This window comes from Gadus macrocephalus, chromosome 4 (genome assembly GCF_031168955.1).
Source record: "Gadus macrocephalus chromosome 4, ASM3116895v1".
Lineage (NCBI taxonomy): Eukaryota > Metazoa > Chordata > Actinopteri > Gadiformes > Gadidae > Gadus > Gadus macrocephalus.
The window spans coordinates 24,169,380-24,189,929 of NC_082385.1; the positions used below are offsets into that span (position 1 = coordinate 24,169,380).

A 20,550-nucleotide genomic window follows, 5' to 3' on the forward strand; every position below is an offset into this window, starting at 1 on the left:
TCGTCTTGCCCACAGACACCTCATGCATCTCAAATAACGCCAGGTTGAATGTGTTCGGCACTGTGGGTAAAATTCCCTTACTCCCCGTTGGTGATTTGAACCCCGGTCTCCCGCGTGACAGGCGTGGATACTGACCACTATACTAACGAGGAACTCTGTGAATTTACGTTCCTCAACACGTCCAAGAACTATGAAGACTACAGGTGGAAACGTGAGTCTGACCAATTCATTTCTGGGGGCACAACTTCTTGAGCTAACAAGCGTTGGTGATTCATTGGTAGAATTACCTGTCATGCATGAAGCCCTGGTCTGCAACATTGGAAAGTATCTGGGCTGCATTGTAGTGCACCTGCTGCTGAATCTCTGGCTGATTGCAGGCAAAGGTATAAGGCTGGGTCATTTGCGTGACCAAAACAAATTGGCTATTTTCGTTCGGACTGAGTTAAACCAAGAATCTTCACATTCCTGGTTTCATGCATGGCCAATGGATACTGACCACTGTACTAATGAGGGGCTGCGGTGTTCTAGTATTTCTTAAAGTGAGCAAGCACTATGAGTCCTGCAGGTGGAAATGTGTCTCGAGAAGATTTTGTGAGCCAAAGTGACACTAATAGCGAGCTTTGGTGGTTCGGTGGTAGAATTCTTGCCTGCCACGCGGGAGGACCGGGTTTGATTCCCGGCCAATGCAGTGCATAATTATTATGAATTCTTAAAACGCAACTCAAACACAGTGTGTGAATGGTCACATCTCACGGAACATCAAACTGAGCGGGCGAACCTAACTTAACAGATCGTCTGAAATAAATAGTTCTTGACGACAGTGATTTCACTTTTCGTAAGGTGACCTCAAAACTCCCTTCAGAAGTGGGACTCAAACCCACACTTCCAGACGAGACTGTGACCTGATCGCAGCACCTTAGACCGGCCATCCTGACACAAACTAAAAAGTGTCCCAGAGTGAATAGTGGGTGCAATTTCGTTAAACTTGTCAAGTTATCAATGGCCTCGTCTTGCCCACAGACACCTCATGCATCTCAAATAACGCCAGGTTGAATGTGTTCGGCACTGTGGGTAAAATTCCCTTACTCCCCGTCGGGGAATTGAACCCCGGTCTCCCGCGTGACAGGCGGGGATACTGACCACTATACTAACGAGGAACTCGGTGAATATACGTTCCTCAACACGTCCAAGAACTATGAAGACTACAGGTGGAAACGTGAGTCTGACCAATTCATTTCTGGGGGCACAACTTCTTGAGCTAACAAGCGTTGGTGTTTCATTGGTAGAATTACCTGTCATGCATGAAGCCCTGGTCTGCAACATTGGAAAGTATCTGGGCTGCATTGTAGTGCACCTGCTGCTGAATCTCTGGCTGATTGCAGGCAAAGCTATAAGGCTGGGTCATTTGCGTGACCAAAATAAATTGGCTCTTTTCGTTCGGACTGAGTTAAACCAAGAATCTTCACATTCCTGGTTTCATGCATGGCCAATGGATACTGACCACTGTACTAATGAGGGGCTGTGGTGTTCTAGTATTTCTTATAGTGAGCAAGCACTATGAGTCCTGCAGGTGGAAATGTGTCTTGAGAGGATTTTGTGAGCCAAATTGGGACTAAAAGCGAGCATTGGTGGTTCAGTGGTAGAATTCTCGCCTGCCACGCGGGAGGCCCGGGTTCGATTCCCGGCCAATGCAGTGCATAATTATTATGAATTCTTAAAACGCAACTTAAACACAGTGTGTGAATGGTCACATCTCATGGAACATCAAACTGAGCGGGCGAACCTAACTTAACAGATCGTCTGAAATAAATAGTTCTTGACGACAGTGATTTCACTTTTCGTAAGGTGACCTCAAAACTCCCTTCAGAAGTGGGACTCAAACCCACACTTCCAGACGAGACTGTGACCTGATCGCAGCACCTTAGACCGGCCATCCTGACACAAACTAAAAAGTGTCCCAGAGTGAATAGTGGGTGCAATTTCGTTAAACTTGTCAAGTTATCAATGGCCTCGTCTTGCCCACAGACACCTCATGCATCTCAAATAACGCCAGGTTGAATGTGTTCGGCACTGTGGGTAAAATTCCCTTACTCCCCGTCGGTGAATTGAACCCCGGTCTCCCGCGTGACAGGCGGGGATACTGACCACTATACTAACGAGGAACTCTGTGAATATACGTTCCTCAACACGTCCAAGAACTTTGAAGACTACAGGTGGAAACGTGAATCTGACCAATTCATTTCTGGGGGCACATTTTCTTGAGCTAACAAGCGTTGGTGTTTCATTGGTAGAATTACCTGTCATGCATGAAGCCCTGGTCTGCAACATTGGAAAGTATCTGGGCTGCATTGTAGTGCACCTGCTGCTGAATCTCTGGCTGATTGCAGGCAAAGGTATAAGGCTGGGTCATTTGCGTGACCAAAACAAATTGGCTCTTTTCGTTCGGACTGAGTTAAACCAAGAATCTTCACATTCCTGGTTTCATGCATGGCCAATGGATACTGACCACTGTACTAATGAGGGGCTGTGGTGTTCTAGTATTTCTTAAAGTGAGCAAGCACTATGAGTCCTGCAGGTGGAAATGTGTCTTGAGAGGATTTTGTGAGCCAAAGTGGGACTAAAAGCGAGCATTGGTGGTTCAGTGGTAGAATTCTCGCCTACCACGCGGGAGGCCCGGATTCGATTCCCGGCCAATGCAGTGCATAATTATTATGAATTCTTAAAACGCAACTTAAACACAGTGTGTGAATGGTCACATCTCATGGAACATCAAACTGAGCGGGCGAACCTAACTTAACAGATCGTCTGAAATAAATAGTTCTTGATGACAGTGATTTCACTTTTCGTAAGGTGACCTCAAAACTCCCTTCAGAAGTGGGACTCAAACCCACACTTCCAGACGAGACTGCGACCTGATCGCAGCACCTAAGACCGGCCATCCTGACACAAACTAAAAAGTGTACCAGAGTGAATAGTGGGTTCAATTTCGTTAAACTTGTCAAGTTATCAATGGCCTCGTCTTGCCCACAGACACCTCATGCATCTCAAATAACGCCAGGTTGAATGTGTTCGGCACTGTGGGTAAAAATCCCTAACTCCCCGTCGGGGAATTGAACCCCGGTTTCCCGCGTGACAGGCGGGGATACTGACCACTATACTAACGAGGAGCTCTGTCAATTCCAATTCCTCAACACGTCCAAGAACTTTGACGTCTACAGGTGGAAACGTGAGTCTGACCAATTCATTTCTGGGGGCACATTTTCTTGAGCTAACAAGCGTTGGTGTTTCATTGGTAGAATTACCTGTCATGCATGAAGCCCTGGTCTGCAACATTGGAAAGTATCTGGGCTGCATTGTAGTGCACCTGCTGCTGAATCTCTGGCTGATTGCAGGCAAAGGTATAAGGCTGGGTCATTTGCGTGACCAAAATAAATTGGCTCTTTTCGTTCGGACTGAGTTAAACCAAGAATCTTCACATTCCTGGTTTCATGCATGGCCAATGGATACTGACCACTGTACTAATGAGGGGCTGTGGTGTTCTAGTATTTCTTAAAGTGAGCAAGCACTATGAGTCCTGCAGGTGGAAATGTGTCTTGAGAGGATTTTGTGAGCCAAAGTGGGACTAAAAGCGAGCATTGGTGGTTCAGTGGTAGAATTCTCGCCTGCCACGCGGGAGGCCCGGGTTCGATTCCCGGCCAATGCAGTGCATAATTATTATGAATTCTTAAAACGCAACTTAAACACAGTGTGTTTATTGTCACATCTCATGGAACATCAAACTGAGCGGGCGAACCTAACTTAACAGATCGTCTGAAATAAATAGTTCTTGACGACAGTGATTTCACTTTTCGTAAGGTGACCTCAAAACTCCCTTCAGAAGTGGGACTCAAACCCGCACTTCCAGACGAGACTGTGACCTGATCGCAGCACCTTGGACCGGCCATCCTGACACGAACTAAAAAGTGTCCCAGAGTGAATAGTGGGTGCAATTTCGTTAAACTTATCAAGTTATCAATGGCCTCGTCTTGCCCACAGACACCTCATATAACGCCAGGTTGAATGTGTTCGGCACTGTGGGTAAAATTCCCTTACTCCCCGTCGGGGAATTGAACCCCGGTCTCCCGCGTGACAGGCGGGGATACTGACCACTATACTAACGAGGAGCTCTGCAAATTCCAATTCCTCAACACGTCCAAGAACTTTGAAGACTACAGGTGGAAACGTGAATCTGACGAATTCATTTCTGGGGGCACATTTTCTTGAGCTAACAAGCGTTGGTGTTTCATTGGTAGAATTACCTGTCATGCATGAAGCCCTGGTCTGCAACATTGGAAAGTATCTGGGCTGCATTGTAGTGCACCTGCTGCTGAATCTCTGGCTGATTGCAGGCAAAGGTATAAGGCTGGGTCATTTGCGTGACCAAAATAAATTGGCTCTTTTCGTTCGGACTGAGTTAAACCAAGAATCTTCACATTCCTGGTTTCATGCATGGCCAATGGATACTGACCACTGTACTAATGAGGGGCTGTGGTGTTCTAGTATTTCTTAAAGTGAGCAAGCACTATGAGTCCTGCAGGTGGAAATGTGTCTCGAGAGGATTTTGTGAGCCAAAGTGGGACTAAAAGCGAGCATTGGTGGTTCAGTGGTAGAATTCTCGCCTGCCACGCGGGAGGCCCGGGTTCGATTCCCGGCCAATGCAGTGCATAATTATTAGGAATTCTTAAAACGCAACTTAAACACAGTGTGTGAATGGTCACATCTCATGGAACAGCAAACTGAGCGGGCGAACCTAACTTAACAGATCGTCTGAAATAAATAGTTCTTGACGACAGTGATTTCACTTTTCGTAAGGTGACCTCAAAACTCCCTTCAGAAGTGGGACTCAAACCCACACTTCCAGACGAGACTGTGACCTGATCGCAGCACCTTGGACCGGCCATCCTGACACAAACTAAAAAGTGTCCCAGAGTGAATAGTGGGTGCAATTTCGTTAAACTTGTCAAGTTATCAATGGCCTCGTCTTGCCCACAGACACCTCATATAACGCCAGGTTGAATGTGTTCGGCACTGTGGGTAAAATTCCCTTACTCCCCGTCGGGGAATTGAACCCCGGACTCCCGCGTGACAGGCGGGGATACTGACCACTATACTAACGAGGAACTCTGTGAATATACGTTCCTCAACACGTCCAAGAACTTTGAAGACTACAGGTGGAAACGTGAATCTGACCAATTCATTTCTGGGGGCACAAATTCTTGAGCTAACAAGCGTTGGTGTTTCATTGGTAGAATTACCTGTCATGCATGAAGCCCTGGTCTGCAACATTGGAAAGTATCTGGGCTGCATTGTAGTACACCTGCTGCTGAATCTCTGGCTGATTGCAGGCAAAGGTATAAGGCTGGGTCATTTGCGTGACCAAAATAAATTGGCTCTTTTCGTTCGGACTGAGTGAAACCAAGAATCTTCACATTCCTGGTTTCATGCATGGCCAATGGATACTGACCACTGTACTAATGAGGGGCTGTGGTGTTCTAGTATTTCTTAAAGTGAGCAAGCACTATGAGTCCTGCAGGTGGAAATGTGTCTCGAGAGGATTTTGTGAGCCAAAGTGGGACTAAAAGCGAGCATTGGTGGTTCAGTGGTAGAATTCTCGCCTGCCACGCGGGAGGCCCGGGTTTGATTCCCGGGCAATGCAGTGCATAATTATTATGAATTCTTAAAACGCAACTTAAACACAGTGTGTGAATGGTCACATCTCATGGAACATCAAACTGAGCGGGCGAACCTAACTTAACAGATCGTCTGAAATATATAGTTCTTGACGACAGTGATTTCACTTTTCGTAAGGTGACCTCAAAACTCCCTTCAGAAGTGGGACTCAAACCCACACTTCCAGACGAGACTGCGACCTGATCGCAGCACCTTAGACCGATCGGCCATCCTGACACAAATTAAAAAGTGTACCAGAGTGAATAGTGGGTTCAATTTCGTTAAACTTGTCAAGTTATCAATGGCCTCGTCTTGCCCACAGACACCTCATGCATCTCAAATAACGCCAGGTTGAATGTGTTCGGCACTGTGGGTAAATATCCCTAAATCCCCGTCGGGGAATTGAACCCCGGTCTCCCGCGTGACAGGCGGGGATACTGACCACTATACTAACGATGAGCCCTGTAAATGCCAATTCCTCAACACGTCCAAGAACTTTGACGTCTACAGGTGGAAACGTGAGTCTGACCAATTCATTTCTGGGGGCACAAATTCTTGAGCTAACAAGCGTTGGCGTTTCATTGGTAGAATTACCTGTCATGCATGAAGCCCTGGTCTGCAACATTGGAAAGTATCTGGGCTGCATTGTAGTACACCTGCTGCTGAATCTCTGGCTGATTGCAGGCAAAGGTATAAGGCTGGGTCATTTGCGTGACCAAAATAAATTGGCTCTTTTCGTTCGGACTGAGTGAAACCAAGAATCTTCACATTCCTGGTTTCATGCATGGCCAATGGATACTGACCACTGTACTAATGAGGGGCTGTGGTGTTCTAGTATTTCTTAAAGTGAGCAAGCACTATGAGTCCTGCAGGTGGAAATGTGTCTCGAGAGGATTTTGTGAGCCAAAGTGGGACTAAAAGCGAGCATTGGTGGTTCAGTGGTAGAATTCTCGCCTGCCACGCGGGAGGCCCGGGTTTGATTCCCGGCCAATGCAGTGCATAATTATTATGAATTCTTAAAACGCAACTTAAACACAGTGTGTTAATGGTCACATCTCATGGAACATCAAACTGAGCGGGCGAACCCAACTTAACAGATCGTCTGAAATATATAGTTCTTGACGACAGTGATTTCACTTTTCGTAAGGTGACCTCAAAACTCCCTTCAGAAGTGGGACTCAAACCCACACTTCCAGACGAGACTGTGACCTGATCGCAGCACCTTAGACCGGCCATCCTGACACAAACTAAATAGTGTCGCAGAGTGAATAGTGGGTGCAATTTCGTTAAACTTGTCAAGTTATCAATGGCCTCGTCTTGCCCACAGACACCTCATGCATCTCAAATAACGCCAGGTTGAATGTGTTCGGCACTGTGGGTAAAATTCCCTTACTCCCCGTCGGGGAATTGAACCCCGGTCTCCCGCGTGACAGGCGGGGATACTGACCACTATACTAACGATGAGCCCTGTAAATGCCAATTCCTCAACACGTCCAAGAACTTTGACGTCTACAGGTGGAAACGTGAGTCTGACCAATTCATTTCTGGGGGCACAAATTCTTGAGCTAACAAGCGTTGGTGTTTCATTGGTAGAATTACCTGTCATGCATGAAGCCCTGGTCTGCAACATTGGAAAGTATCTGGGCTGCATTGTAGTACACCTGCTGCTGAATCTCTGGCTGATTGCAGGCAAAGGTATAAGGCTGGGTCATTTGCGTGACCAAAATAAATTGGCTCTTTTCGTTCGGACTGAGTTAAACCAAGAATCTTCACATTCCTGGTTTCATGCATGGCCAATGGATACTGACCACTGTACTAATGAGGGGCTGTGGTGTTCTAGTATTTCTTAAAGTGAGCAAGCACTACGAGTCCTGCAGGTGGAAATGTGTCTCGAGAGGATTTTGTGAGCCAAAGTGGGACTATAAGCGAGCATTGGTGGTTCAGTGGTAGAATTCTCGCCTGCCACGCGGGAGGCCCGGGTTCGTTTCCCGGCCAATGAAGTGCATAATTATTTTGAATTCTTAAAACGCAACTTAAACACAGTGTGTGAATGGTCACATCTCATGGAACATCAAACTGAGCGGGCGAACCTAACTTAACAGATCGTCTGAAATAAATAGTTCTTGACGACAGTGATTTCACTTTTCGTAAGGTGACCTCAAAACTCCCTTCAGAAGTGGGACTCAAACCCACACTTCCAGACGAGACTGTGACCTGATCGCAGCACCTTAGACCGGCCATCCTGACACAAACTAAAAAGTGTCCCAGAGTGAATAGTGGGTGCAATTTCGTTAAACTTGTCAAGTTATCAATGGCCTCGTCTTGCCCACAGACACCTCATGCATCTCAAATAACGCCAGGTTGAATGTGTCCGGCACTGTGGGTAAAATTCCCTTACTCCCCGTCGGGGAATTGAACCCCGGTCTCCCGCATGACAGGCGGGGATACTGACCACTATACTAACGAGGAACTCTGTGAATATACGTTCCTCAACACGTCCAAGAACTTTGAAGACTACAGGTGGAAACGTGATTCTGACCAATTCATTTCTGGGGGCACATTTTCTTGAGCTAACAAGCGTTGGTGTTTCAATGGTAGAATTACCTGTCATGCATGAAGCCCTGGTCTGCAACATTGGAAAGTATCTGGGCGGCATTGTAGTGCACCTGCTGCTGAATCTCTGGCTGATTGCAGGCAAAGGTATAAGGCTGGGTCATTTGCGTGACCAAAATAAATTGGCTCTTTTCGTTCGGACTGAGTTAAACCAAGAATCTTCACATTCCTGGTTTCATGCATGGCCAATGGATACTGACCACTGTACTAATGAGGGGCTGTGGTGTTCTAGTATTTCTTAAAGTGAGCAAGCACTATGAGTCCTGCAGGTGGAAATGTGACTCGAGAGGATTTTGTGAGCCAAAGTGGGACTAAAAGCGAGCATTGGTGGTTCAGTGGTAGAATTCTCGCCTGCCACGCGGGGGCCAGCCGCGTATAGCCGTAGAACGCTTACTAGCCAATCAGAAGCGAGGAAGAAAATGCCGCGGATCGGTCGAAGAACTCTTTGTCGAGCAGGAGCGTCTCCCAGAGGAGGTGGTTCGAATCCCACGTTAGCCAAACAAACCAAACTCTTATTTGATTTAGAACACTCTTGTATTCTTTCTACAGCATGTGTAGATGATCCGAAACAATTCCTTTACAACTATTTTCTACTTTGTAGGCCTATGTGAATTTTAATCACTTTTTGGACATGTGGAAATAATTAATCTTTGACGATAATATGATAATAAGACCTTGTTATTAAAGGATAAATAATAATTCTACTTTTACTTACTGTTTCTTGAAACGTTTGAATTGAACTTAATGATAATAAAAACAATTCATCATTAAAAATATTTATATTATATAAATTATGCATGAAAGGCACCACAATATGCTCCACGAAGCAAATAATCCAGAAACAAGTTGCTGCCCTTCGATGAAAGTGTCATATTTAATTGTACATGAACACGAGCTGAATAATTAAACACCCAAAATCCAAACTGACATTGAAGATAAATAAAGTTAATATGCAAGCAAAGGAACAATGCAAATGTACAGAACATATTTACTAAAAAGTGTAAACATATACAATATTATAGAAAAGAGGACTATTAGTTATTAAACACCCAAAGTCCAAACTGATATTGAAGATAAATCAAGATAATATGTAAGCAAAGGAACAATTCAAATGTACAGAATATATTTATAAAAAAGTGTAAACATATACAATATTATAGAAAAGTGGACTATTAGTTATTAAACACCCAAAGTCCAAACTGAGATAATATATAAGCAAAGGAACAACACAAATGTACAGAATATATTTAATAGAAAGTGTAAACATATATGATATTATGAAATGATTAGTCAAGGTCTAATCATTTAATTTCAGAAAAGAGGACTATTATTCCTCCTCAACTCCTCTTCTCTGAAACCCATCGGACCCTTTCTGCCTCAAAAAAGTCTGACTGCTGGAACTCCATCCAGGTCATCTCCTTGACCATGCCCTTGTCCTTGTAAAGGGACAACACTCTGGAGGGGCAGTAAATGTATTTCCCTGGGATGTCAGGGAAACAGGCATGGACATGAGGGCTGCCAGGACCCTGCTTTAGTGGTTGGTGACAGAATCTGCACAGGCGACCTGTTGGAAGCTGCACTGCAGACTTTTGCTTTGTCCTCTCCTCTGCCACCTTCTTCCACGCTGCACTCCTCTCTTTTACAGCCTCAAGCTCCCTGGCAAAAAAGGGGGAGGCAGCAAAGTCCACAAAATACATCCTGGGGTCTTTGAGGCCTTCCTCTCTATACATTTTAAAGACCCGTTCGGAGCAGTAAAAGTACTTCACCTCAGGGGACTGAAAAAAAAAGTGAACAGTGGATCCATCGCCAAGGTACCTGGACTTTGGCTGACCACAGGACAAACAGTTTCTGGGCACCTTTCTCTCCTGCCTTGGTTGTTGCTGCTGTTGTTTCTGGAGGATCTCTGACACGATCTTCTCCACTGTGGCCCGGCTCAGTGACTCCTCCGGGGGGGGAGCCACAGCTGGAGGGTTGACGGTCGCAGGAGGCAGGGCTGTGACGGGTACACAGACTGTTTTGCTGCCTGTGGTCAAACTCTGCCACAGCTGCTGAGTCTCCAAAACCTTCTCTGGGCTGGTGTTGAGAGAGGAGCTGGTGTTTTTCAGCTTGGCCAGATGCTTGACATATCTGGAGATATGCTGGCCTGTGGTCGGATGAAGGAGGCTGTTGGGATCCGTGCACGCCCTCTGCACCATGGCAGCATATTCCGCATCCACCCTCTTCAGAAGAGCTTTGGCTCCATGATGTTTAGCCAGAAGCCCATCGATGGCTGCTCTCATGGGGGCCGTCCACCGGCCGTGGTCCAGGACTTGAACCAGGCCTCCCGTCTTAATGGGTCCAGTGCGGGCGGCTCGAGGAGAGGAGGATATGGGCAGTGGCGCTACCCCTCGCAGGTCTAAGGAATAAAGCATATGTTTATTATATTGTTTATGTTATTATTACAAGCTAATTGTATACAGTAGCCATGTGTGAAGTTGTTTTTAACAGTTAACTGTTGTGCATGAGGAATGGTAGGTGGGTAACCTGTATCCATCAAAGGGTGAGGCTCTTCTTTGGCCGTGGCAGATGCTGGCATAGGTGGCTGGAAACTGAGGATCGGCACTGCTCCCACTGGGTTGTCCTGGACAGTGCCATCACTGGTCTCCTGAAATACAGCATCAAATGTAATGATTGAGTCAGTCAGTCATTCTGTCAGTGGGTTGGAAATTGACAGTGTGTGATTCATCTGGATTACCTGAGAGTCTGTGCCCGCAACAATGTCATGCACTTCATCCAGGGCAGAGGAGTGCAGCTGTGTTGCCACGGTTACAGCAGCAGAGGTGTTGTGCTGTGTCCTGTGTTTGTCCCAGTTTAAAACCACAGTACGACAGCCTGACTCCACGTACTGCAGCCCGAATCTCTCCCCTGTGTCCCTGTTTGAGATGTGCAGAGCTGGGTATTTTCGCACCCCTGTCACCCTTTGACAGGCTGCGTTCAGTTCCCAAATGAGCAGGGGGTCAAACACAGCTGGCAGCTCCACACCAGGCTGCTTCAGGTCCACAAGCCTCTGAAAGTTCCAGCGCACCACTCCAGTCATGGCCTGGGCCTGGAAGAGCTCAGTGGACACCCGGTTGCCAGTCACCCACTGGGCCTGGTGACAGTGGAAGCCCTCCTGCTGAGACGTGCCTCTAACAGGGATCCAAACAGGTACAGCCGCTCCTTCGCCCTTGGTGTAATTAAGCTGCAAGGTGCCACCGTATCTGTAGAGGATCCCCTCCTCCACCTCAGGGTCGCTCAAGCAGCCTCTTAAGATGTGTATCCGCTGAATCCTCCACACCTTGAACATGGAGGCCTTATAGAGGAGCACATCATTCACGTCCTTTGCCAGGTGGAAGTGATGGAGGACGTCTTCCACTCTCTGCAGCAGTTCTCTGGGCTGTGGCACCTGTGTCCTGCAGTGATCTCTCATGTGCTGCTTGGTTGGATTGGCAGGAGAGATTCCACAGAAGGTGTAAGCGTCCTTCAGCCTCTCGAGATCCCCCTGGTCCACAACGAGAAAGGCTGCGGAGAGGAACTGGCAGAAGGAGCTGTACAGAGGATGATGCTCTGACACACACTCTCTGGTAAGCCGGCGCATACAATGAAACAAGTCTAACTTGATGCTAATGTCTACATTAAACTTGTTCCTTGCGGCACTTGTGTTGGCGAGGTTTCCAGAGGTGGCCTCTGTGACTATAGCCTCTGTGGTCTTCCAGCAGTCCCATGACAGGTGCTCCTGAGCTCTGGTGTCCAGGACCTTGAAGGCAGCACAGCAGTCCCTAAAACATTAAAAACATATTTTATTGCAGTCGAAAAATATATATTTTTGGGTGAAATACTATTAGACTATTCATCTATTTACAATATTAAAAAAACTAGATCTTTCTATTCTATTTTAGAATTCCATTTCTTTATATTTGTATCTCAGATTAGTCAGATGACACAATAAACTGTGCAAAATGGAATAAATGGGTGAAATCAAACAAACGTGTGTAAGTCTAGTACATTTTTAAACATAAACACTTTATACCTGTCCACCCAGTGGCAGCATGCCTTCTCCACTCCAGCTGCAGTGTAGCGTTGAGCCAGTCCCTGATACACCAGATGAAGGGACCGATCACACTCTGACTGCAGCATCACCCAGCTCAGGATCATCCAGTTCTCATTCATGATGGCGTAGGAAGACATGGTGCCAGACGACAGCACGACCTTCCTCGCCACTTTCCGAGTGTGATCCGACCTCAGTGCCCGTCCAAAGGTCCCCTGCAGCAGTAGTGTGAGGAGCTGCTCCTGCCTCTGATACTCCTGGACCTGGCAGTTGACCAGGTAGTGCGAAGAAAGAGACACTCCCCGCCAGCCATCAGCATCTGAATATCCCCCGAATGAAGCTGGAGTGTCTGCCTGTCTGAGGTGCCCAGTGATGGTCTTCTGGCCGTAGGCTCCTTCCTCAGCATCCCTGATGTTCTGCACACTCAGCAGGTAGGCCAGATGAGCTCGCTCATACTTAAGATGGACCGCCTCTGTCAGCTGCTTGGTCATGTCCTCCGGTGATCTGCCACTGCGTCTCAGCTCATCCATCACCGATTTGCAGATGGCTTTTTTGTGCGTCAGGAAGGCTGGCACAATGTTATTGAAGCGTTTTGGCAACATCTCCAGCCATTGGGGTTTGTCAGCATGCCAGTACCTCTTACAGGCTTTACAGGTGAGCCGTGAAGCAAAAAGATAGTACTGACCACTGGTGCCGATGATCACTCTGGGCCGTCCAACACCAGAAGAAGCTACCTGAGGGTTGGGACAACCATGAAGGCAGGGCAGGACAAAATTGTTCCTCACCCTCTCCATGATCGCATGCTCCGGCTTCCAAATGAAGAATGGGTGGAGCTAAAAATATTTGGGCGAAGGCAGTGCAGCAATATTGTCTATGAGCTCAGGCTGAGGTGGATAGCGCCACAGGGTAATCATGTTCATTGGGTGACGTACTGGACGTGACCCTGGCCACAGACCCAATGTCTCATCCTTCATCCAGATCTGCTGCTGATGGGAGCAGTTCCACTGTGCAACATCCTGATTGTAGCCTGGGGCTGCTGGCTGCCTGACAGGAGGCGCAGGACATGGTGGAGCTGTAAAACACAAACATATTAAACACTACAGTATATTCAGAGTACAAGGAAATAAAATCGAGCTCTATATCAATGACATGGTTAAACTAGTGTTAAGAATTCTTACCTTCATCATGGACAGTGTCTCCCTGTGCTTCCACAGGGGCAATACTCAGTAGGGATGATGTATCTAGGATGGTGAGATACAAACAGGAAAGTGTTGGCAACATGTGCTTAAGATATAATTTCTCAGAGCATTTAAGAAAATAAAACATTTACTTTTAGGAAGAGATGGACCTGCTCTTATTCCAGACTCCAAAGGACTGCGGGAGACTGCCTTTCTGTGTGCTTTGGAAAAAAGTTGTAACAAAACATGAGCACTATATATAAATGAATGAAAATGTGATTAATCAGAATGAAACTGATATTTATGTGAGATACACTGGAGGTATAAGAGCACTACTGTCATACTTTGTTTCAACACATCGGGCTCCTGCTCTCTTATCCCGAGCTCTGGGGCAATGGCGAGCAGCTGGGCAGGGACCGGCAACAGGGCCTTCGCTGTGGCTATGGGATTAAAAGGAAAACATATAAATGTCATGCAATCTGAATGACATCCAGGATGAAGTGGGAAGGAAACAAATATAATAACCTTTCGCAGCAGTCACAGTGGGGTCATCCGGTTCTGCAGGTCTAGCAGCAGTAGCTGGTGGCTTCGTCCTGTGAGCTGTAAAAACAATCAGTGTCATTTTCCTCACACATTTAAGTTTCTTATGCTTTGCAATCTGACTTTACCTGTTGTCTTTGCAGCTAACTGGTAGCACAGACTAAACATTTTTCATTCAATTTTGAATTGTTGTTTATTTGAAATGTAATAACACAAATCGTTTAAGCATCTGAGAACAGGTAAAGCACAGAAGCAATATAAGTTGTGGCAACCCGTCCCCAACCCCTCGGGCTGGAGGGCCCAGGGGAGTGGTGGTGGAGGGCGTGTACCGGCGGCAGCCAACAGAGGGAGCCAGAGGCCGGCACCCCCGACACACTAATGAGGGGGATGGGAAACACCTGGGGCGGGGAGTGAAACACACTGTTAACCTGCACTTTCCTGGTTCCCAAAGCAGAGTTGGTGCGAGACGCTGGGAGTGTAACCAGACCCACGAACGAGCGAAGGGAGGAGAACCGCGCCGCACTCGGACCGAGCGGACCCGCCAGAGAAAGCCCTACCCTTGATTTACTGTTTCCTAGCTCACGGAGCTAGAGTATGATTTTCATTGCCCTCCGGGGAGATCGCTGTTCAGAGGAATAAACGCCCACCGGGCTTTGAACCAGCCGCCCAGTGTGGTGATTCCTTGCCTCACCCAGACATTCTCGGGCCCGGGTTGCCACAAAGTATATAGAAAGAATATCACTGGTCAATCAAAGATGTGGCATGTGAACCTGTATCTAAGCCTCTGTGGTATTTCACACGCCAAATCCTTGAACGACAGCTTAAATGAAGCATGCATATAACACAAAACACTTACCATCTTCAACGGCATGTTAATTCCTTTGGTTAGTTGGAGAGCAAGAGAACACAAACATCAGAACAGACCAGAACACGGCCAAAATAACAAACTAGTTAATAATATAACAAACTAATAACAAATAATAGTAACGGCAGGTGAATTCTGTTGTAAACAGAATCCTCCGCCCGCACTGATGAAGAAAAACCTTTTGTTGGATCCACAGCTGCTCTTCCCTGGACTGCTGCTGGTGGGCCTGAAAGCACCGGGGACATTTGATCAAGTACCGGAAGAGTTACGGTTTCACCCTTGATGATCCACCTACTTACTCCGGTGTCAAATAAAGATGGAGACAGGTTCAACATCTGTCTCTCCAGTTCCTCGTCCTCCTCCATCACTAGGAGATTAAACAAAACATTCATTGTGTTTTAGGTACATTAAAAGATCATGAAGTCAGTATTTGAATATTGTTGTGAACTGACCTAGAGTGCCTGATGTTGGGGTGGAGGCAGTCGATGTGATGGAGGCAGTAGATGTGGTGGAGCCTTCTGCAGGTGTTGGAAAGGAGATTAAACAAAACATTCATTGTGTTTTAGGTACATTCAAAGATCATGAAGTCAGTATTTGAATATTGTTGTGAACTGACCTAGAGTGCCTGATGTTGGGGTGGAGGCAGTAGATGTGGTGGAGCCTTCTGCAGGTGTTGGACAGGATTCAGCCCTTTCCTGCTTGAGGATGTACTGCTGCAGGTTGTACATCTTGCTGTTTTTGATGCACTTTTGGCGTGAGATGTAGGCAGCATAACCATCCGCCCTGCTCTCCCAGATCTGCCTCCAGGTGGTTTTGGCCCTGCGACCAAAGCCGGCAATATTATCCCCCTCTGACGCCACTGGTTCAGCAGGGTTCCTGGAGATCAGGTAGTTCCTCAGGTCCTGTATTTCCTGGAAGCTCCTGGCATAGTCCAGAAAAGACAGCAGGCTGTCCTTACTGTTTCCCTGTGGGTTGAAGGTCCCGGCTCTCTCCTCATCGTCTACCTTTTTCATCAGGTAGATGGTGTAGCCGACATCGTTCTCGAGGAGCCACTTGAACGATTTTCCCTGGTACTTGCCGAACTGCAGCAGGTACTCTCCCATCACCTCCTGTCGGTCCGACACATCCCCTCCTCGCTGGATGACCACAGTGCGAGCGCTGGTCTTCACTAGCTCAGGTTTCTCAGCGGGACTATTGACCTGAAGCCCAGGATTATGTTTTATCCTCATGGCCTCAGAGGATGGGTCCTGCCGCAGATGACCAGATGGTCCCCTCCTAAATGTCACCGTCATCTTTCCGGGGAAGAAGCTGACGGGATTCATGATTTATTTTCACTGCAAAAAATAATGCATATTACATAGTTGTATATGATTATACAGTAAGAGTAGCTAGTATAAGTTATATTGTAATGTAGTAATAATTAAAGCTATATAATAATACTGTTATATTAACAGCATTATTCATATCAACATTAATGAGCATTTGTAATGAGTCTAGTGGGTTTAACCCACGTAAATTCAGTTTCCCAACTCTTAACTGAGACAATACTAATCCCCCTTCAGATAGTAGTCAGAGAGTATCGATTAATGAGGGGTATTTATATATATATAGATAGAGATATTTCAGTGTGACGCTGACCTGACAGATGGCTCTTACAGTGTGTACACAGTGAATAGTGGGTTCAATTTCGTTAAACTTGTCAAGTTATCAATGGCCTCGTCTTGCCCACAGACACCTCATGCATCTCAAATAACGCCAGGTTGAATGTGTTCGGCACTGTGGGTAAAAATCCCTAACTCCACGTCGGGGAATTGAACCCCGGTCTCCCGCGTGACAGGCGGGGATACTGACCACTATACTAACGAGGAGCTCTGTAAATGCCAATTCCTCAACACGTGCAAGAACTTTGAGGTCTACAGGTGGAAACGTGAGTCTGACCAATTCATTTCTGGGGGCACAACTTCTTGAGCTAACAAGCGTTGGTGTTTCATTGGTAGAATTACCTGTCATGCATGAAGCCCTGGTCTGCAACATTGGAAAGTATCTGGGCTGCATTGTAGTGCACCTGCTGCTGAATCTCTGGCTGATTGCAGGCAAAGGTATAAGGCTGGGTCATTTGCGTGACCAAAATAAATTGGCTCTTTTCGTTCGGACTGAGTTAAACCAAGAATCTTCACATTCCTGGTTTCATGCATGGCCAATGGATACTGACCACTGTACTAATGAGGGGCTGTGGTGTTCTAGTATTTCTTAAAGTGAGCAAGCACTATGAGTCCTGCAGGTGGAAATGTGTCTCGAGAGGATTTTGTGAGCCAAAGTGGGACTAAAAGCGAGCATTGGTGGTTCAGTGGTAGAATTCTCGCCTGCCACGCGGGAGGCACGGGTTTGATTCCCGGCCAATGCAGTGCATAATTATTAGGAATTCTTAAAACGCAACTTAAACACAGTGTGTGAATGGTCACATCTCATGGAACATCAAACTGAGCGGGCGAACCTAACTTAACAGATCGTCTGAAATAAATAGTTCTTGACGACAGTGATTTCACTTTTCGTAAGGTGGTGTCATTGGACTCAGCTCAACGTGTAGATGCTAAATAATATGTCATTTGTCACAAATTTCTATCGGAAAGTAAATCAATAGCTGCTCATTATTGATTAAGGCCTCCAATTTTGACAGCTAATTACTACCATTAAACATGTTTGAATATGCTCATGTGTGGCACCATTGCAATCGCCTGGAAGCGTAGATGTTGAAGGACACCTTGTTCGCCCTCTTACGACACCGGGAAGATATTTACATACTTCTGATTGACTAATGAATTGATGCAGCTATTCCCTCAGAAGTCTGGGGTCAAAAGGTCAAAAGCAGCCGGCACCACGCCGCTTATGAGACAACAAAAGTTTATGTGTATTCCTCTCATAACTTTTTGTCATTATTAAAGAGAGGCCTGATTCTCCGATATGCAGGTTGGATGGCTACGGTGTAGGACTGGGAAGAACTTCAGGCCAAAATCTTGCAAGCGAGCCGCTGGGTGGGTGCAACAAGATGGAGCACTTGCTGAGTCATTTCCTGTAAGCCACAGGTTGAAGCGTATATGCGTCCTTTGAGACCCCCTTTGATATATAAGAGACCCCAAGGCTTACTTATATGTTGTCGACTCAGTCACCTATTGCATCACTTCCTTTAGGGCTTCGGCCTCCTAATTGATCATTGTAGTATAATTGAATGCCCTCTTTCATATATATGATACCTCCACCACCGGGACGTGGCAGCAATTCTCCAAATCCATATGGGGGGGGGGGGGGGGTGGGTGATGCTTGTTGACAGTAGGGGTGTACACTAGACATAAATAGGAAGCAAACTCAGGAGAAGGAATGACCTCTCATAAATATTTATTCAATAAATTGTTTCAAATAACCCTGCCTCGTTAAATCAATGAGCTTGGTGTTTTGCTTTCAAAAATAGGTTATAGAAGAAGTCTAAACTGCACAAAATAAAAACATCCAAGCTGCCTTTTAAGGATACCTTGGAATATCTGTCTATTTTTTAACCATCTGACCCTAGTTTACGACAAAAACAACACAATGGACGGCAGCTCCTTTGCCGCGTGGTTTTTAGAACCATGTAAGGATTAGAGGGGGCGGTCGATAGCAACCACCATAGCAACCATGACGGTCAAGTGACTGGATGCAGCCCCGTTGAAAAAAATAGAATACCACTCGACACACTCAGGAGATTAATGATATTTAAATGATTATGAACATGAAGTCTTTATTTGCATGGGTTTACATTTCGTTCTGTGTAGCATGGAAAAATCGGAGAAACACTCCCATTCATCACCCAAGTGGGTGCTACTCATTGGTGGTGGTTAGTGAGGTCCCCCCTTCACTGTAGGCGTCTTTGAGTGTTATTAATTATTATTATTATTCATGTTTAACCTCTGTTTTTCTTTTATTCCTAGTCTGTTTTACATAGTTTTGAATGATGACTATATGCTCTGTAAAGTGACCTTGGGTGTCTTGAAAGGCGCCTCTAAATTAAATGTATTATTATTATTATTATTATTATTATTCAGAATGCATTGGTTTACATTTCGTTCTTTGGAGCACAGATCTTTTTATTTATTTATTTATTTTCAGTTTTTGAGGAGGTGCTTCAAAGATGCTAATTTTTCTGCAATAATCCAAAATCCAATGGAAAAACCCGTTGGCTTTTTGTCAAGGGAAACCAGGGCAACGCTCACTTCCGGGTTGGGCAACATACGTCAGCCCTCCACCACGCTATACTGTAAAAACACATGTTCAAGTTGAATGATAATGCATGAATTTATTCTTTATTCTGCCATAGAATTTATTTAAGGGGGGGGGGGGGGGCATACAAGTCTTTTGGCCATAGTGGATCCAGATCTGTTCCGGAGCATTTCAGCACCCCGGGCAACAGCGCAGGGTTGCCAGGTCCTGCAAAAAACGTCCCGCCCACATGCCGTTCAAAATCCACCCAAAATGTCCTAGAAGCAGCACAAATAAAAAGGATATTCCACCTTGGCCAACGTTTTGAAAGTAATAATAATTGAGGGAATATCTGCAGCGAAATGCATTGTGTGTGTGTGTGTGTGTGTGTGTGTGTGTGTGTGTGTGTGTGTGTGTGTGTGTGTGTGTGTGTGTGTGTGTGTGTGTGTGTGTGTGTGTGTGTGTGTGTGCTAGTTTAGCGAAAGCAGCGTCCTTAGCAACCTGACGTCATTGAAACATGCGAGCGAGCCGATAAAATCTTCCTAATAACTATAAAACTAAAGATCAGACGTAATCACTGACTAAAGATTATGCAAGTAAAAAGTATATTTCTCGCTAGAAATGTTATTAGAAACAAGTTCAACGGTGATTCGGTCCTAAAATAGACCTATTGCATTTCCCATTCGATTAATAAAGAAACCAATCCCGAGATATCCCCGGACCCATGCAAGTGAACGGAGCGTTCCACGGCATTGAGAAGACCCGTGTAATAAAGACCCATAATATTTCTGTTTATGGCATAGATTTCTCCTCAGATTAGGCTAATTTATGATAATGATAAAATAAAAGTAAAAACGCTCGGGCAGAGAATCTAAACACTGACTGGAACTACTTAGCAGGTGTCTGTAGCCTATATCAGGAGATAATACACACCCTGCAGCCAATCAGAATACGAGTATTCCCCCAGACTGTGGTATAAACAATAAACAAGAGTTATAATCAACCCCTACGCAACAATATAAATGATAAACCCATTATTATACGGTATGACTTCTAGATGTCACGTCCGCTCGCGACACTGGACTTGCGAGCCATCGACGCGGACTTCCATTCACATAGCCAAAAACAAGACAATAGATCTATGGCTAGATCAAAACATCAAGACATACAATTCAGATTAAGATTAAGCAGCTACCCTTTTTTCTTTTGCGCTTTGCCTGAGCAGCGCACCTGCATTTAATAGCCTATATCCGTGAATTGTCACAATTTCTCAGAATCAAAGGTGAAAGTAGAAACGGGTGGCCTAAAGCTGTCATATTGTTCACAATTTTTAACAATAAATGTACTGT

The 20,550-nt window shown here is 45.8% G+C and overlaps 1 protein-coding gene and 4 non-coding genes across 5 annotated transcripts; 4 read left to right on the plus strand and 1 right to left on the minus strand.

Moving 5' to 3' along the window:
* The first annotated feature begins 1,622 nt into the window (after positions 1-1,622).
* trnag-gcc (transfer RNA glycine (anticodon GCC)) lies at positions 1,623-1,693 on the plus strand. Its single transcript has one exon. It is a non-coding gene; the product is annotated as a tRNA-Gly (tRNA).
* A 934-nt stretch (positions 1,694-2,627) lies between these two features.
* Positions 2,628-2,698, plus strand: trnag-acc (transfer RNA glycine (anticodon ACC)). Its single transcript has one exon. It is a non-coding gene; the product is annotated as a tRNA-Gly (tRNA).
* A 934-nt stretch (positions 2,699-3,632) lies between these two features.
* On the plus strand, positions 3,633-3,703 carry trnag-gcc (transfer RNA glycine (anticodon GCC)). The gene has a single exon. It is a non-coding gene; the product is annotated as a tRNA-Gly (tRNA).
* Positions 3,704-4,628: 925 nt separating this feature from the next.
* trnag-gcc (transfer RNA glycine (anticodon GCC)) lies at positions 4,629-4,699 on the plus strand. Its single transcript has one exon. It is a non-coding gene; the product is annotated as a tRNA-Gly (tRNA).
* A 4,473-nt stretch (positions 4,700-9,172) lies between these two features.
* On the minus strand, positions 9,173-13,315 carry LOC132456379 (uncharacterized). Its single transcript, XM_060050725.1, has 4 exons — positions 12,371-13,315; positions 11,057-12,119; positions 10,846-10,966; positions 9,173-10,717 (listed from the first exon to the last, which is right to left on the minus strand). The coding sequence occupies exons 1-4, from the start codon at positions 13,180-13,182 to the stop codon at positions 9,660-9,662; spliced, it is 3,054 nt and encodes a 1,017-aa protein (XP_059906708.1). The 5' UTR covers positions 13,183-13,315; the 3' UTR covers positions 9,173-9,659.
* Positions 13,316-20,550: the final 7,235 nt, after the last annotated feature.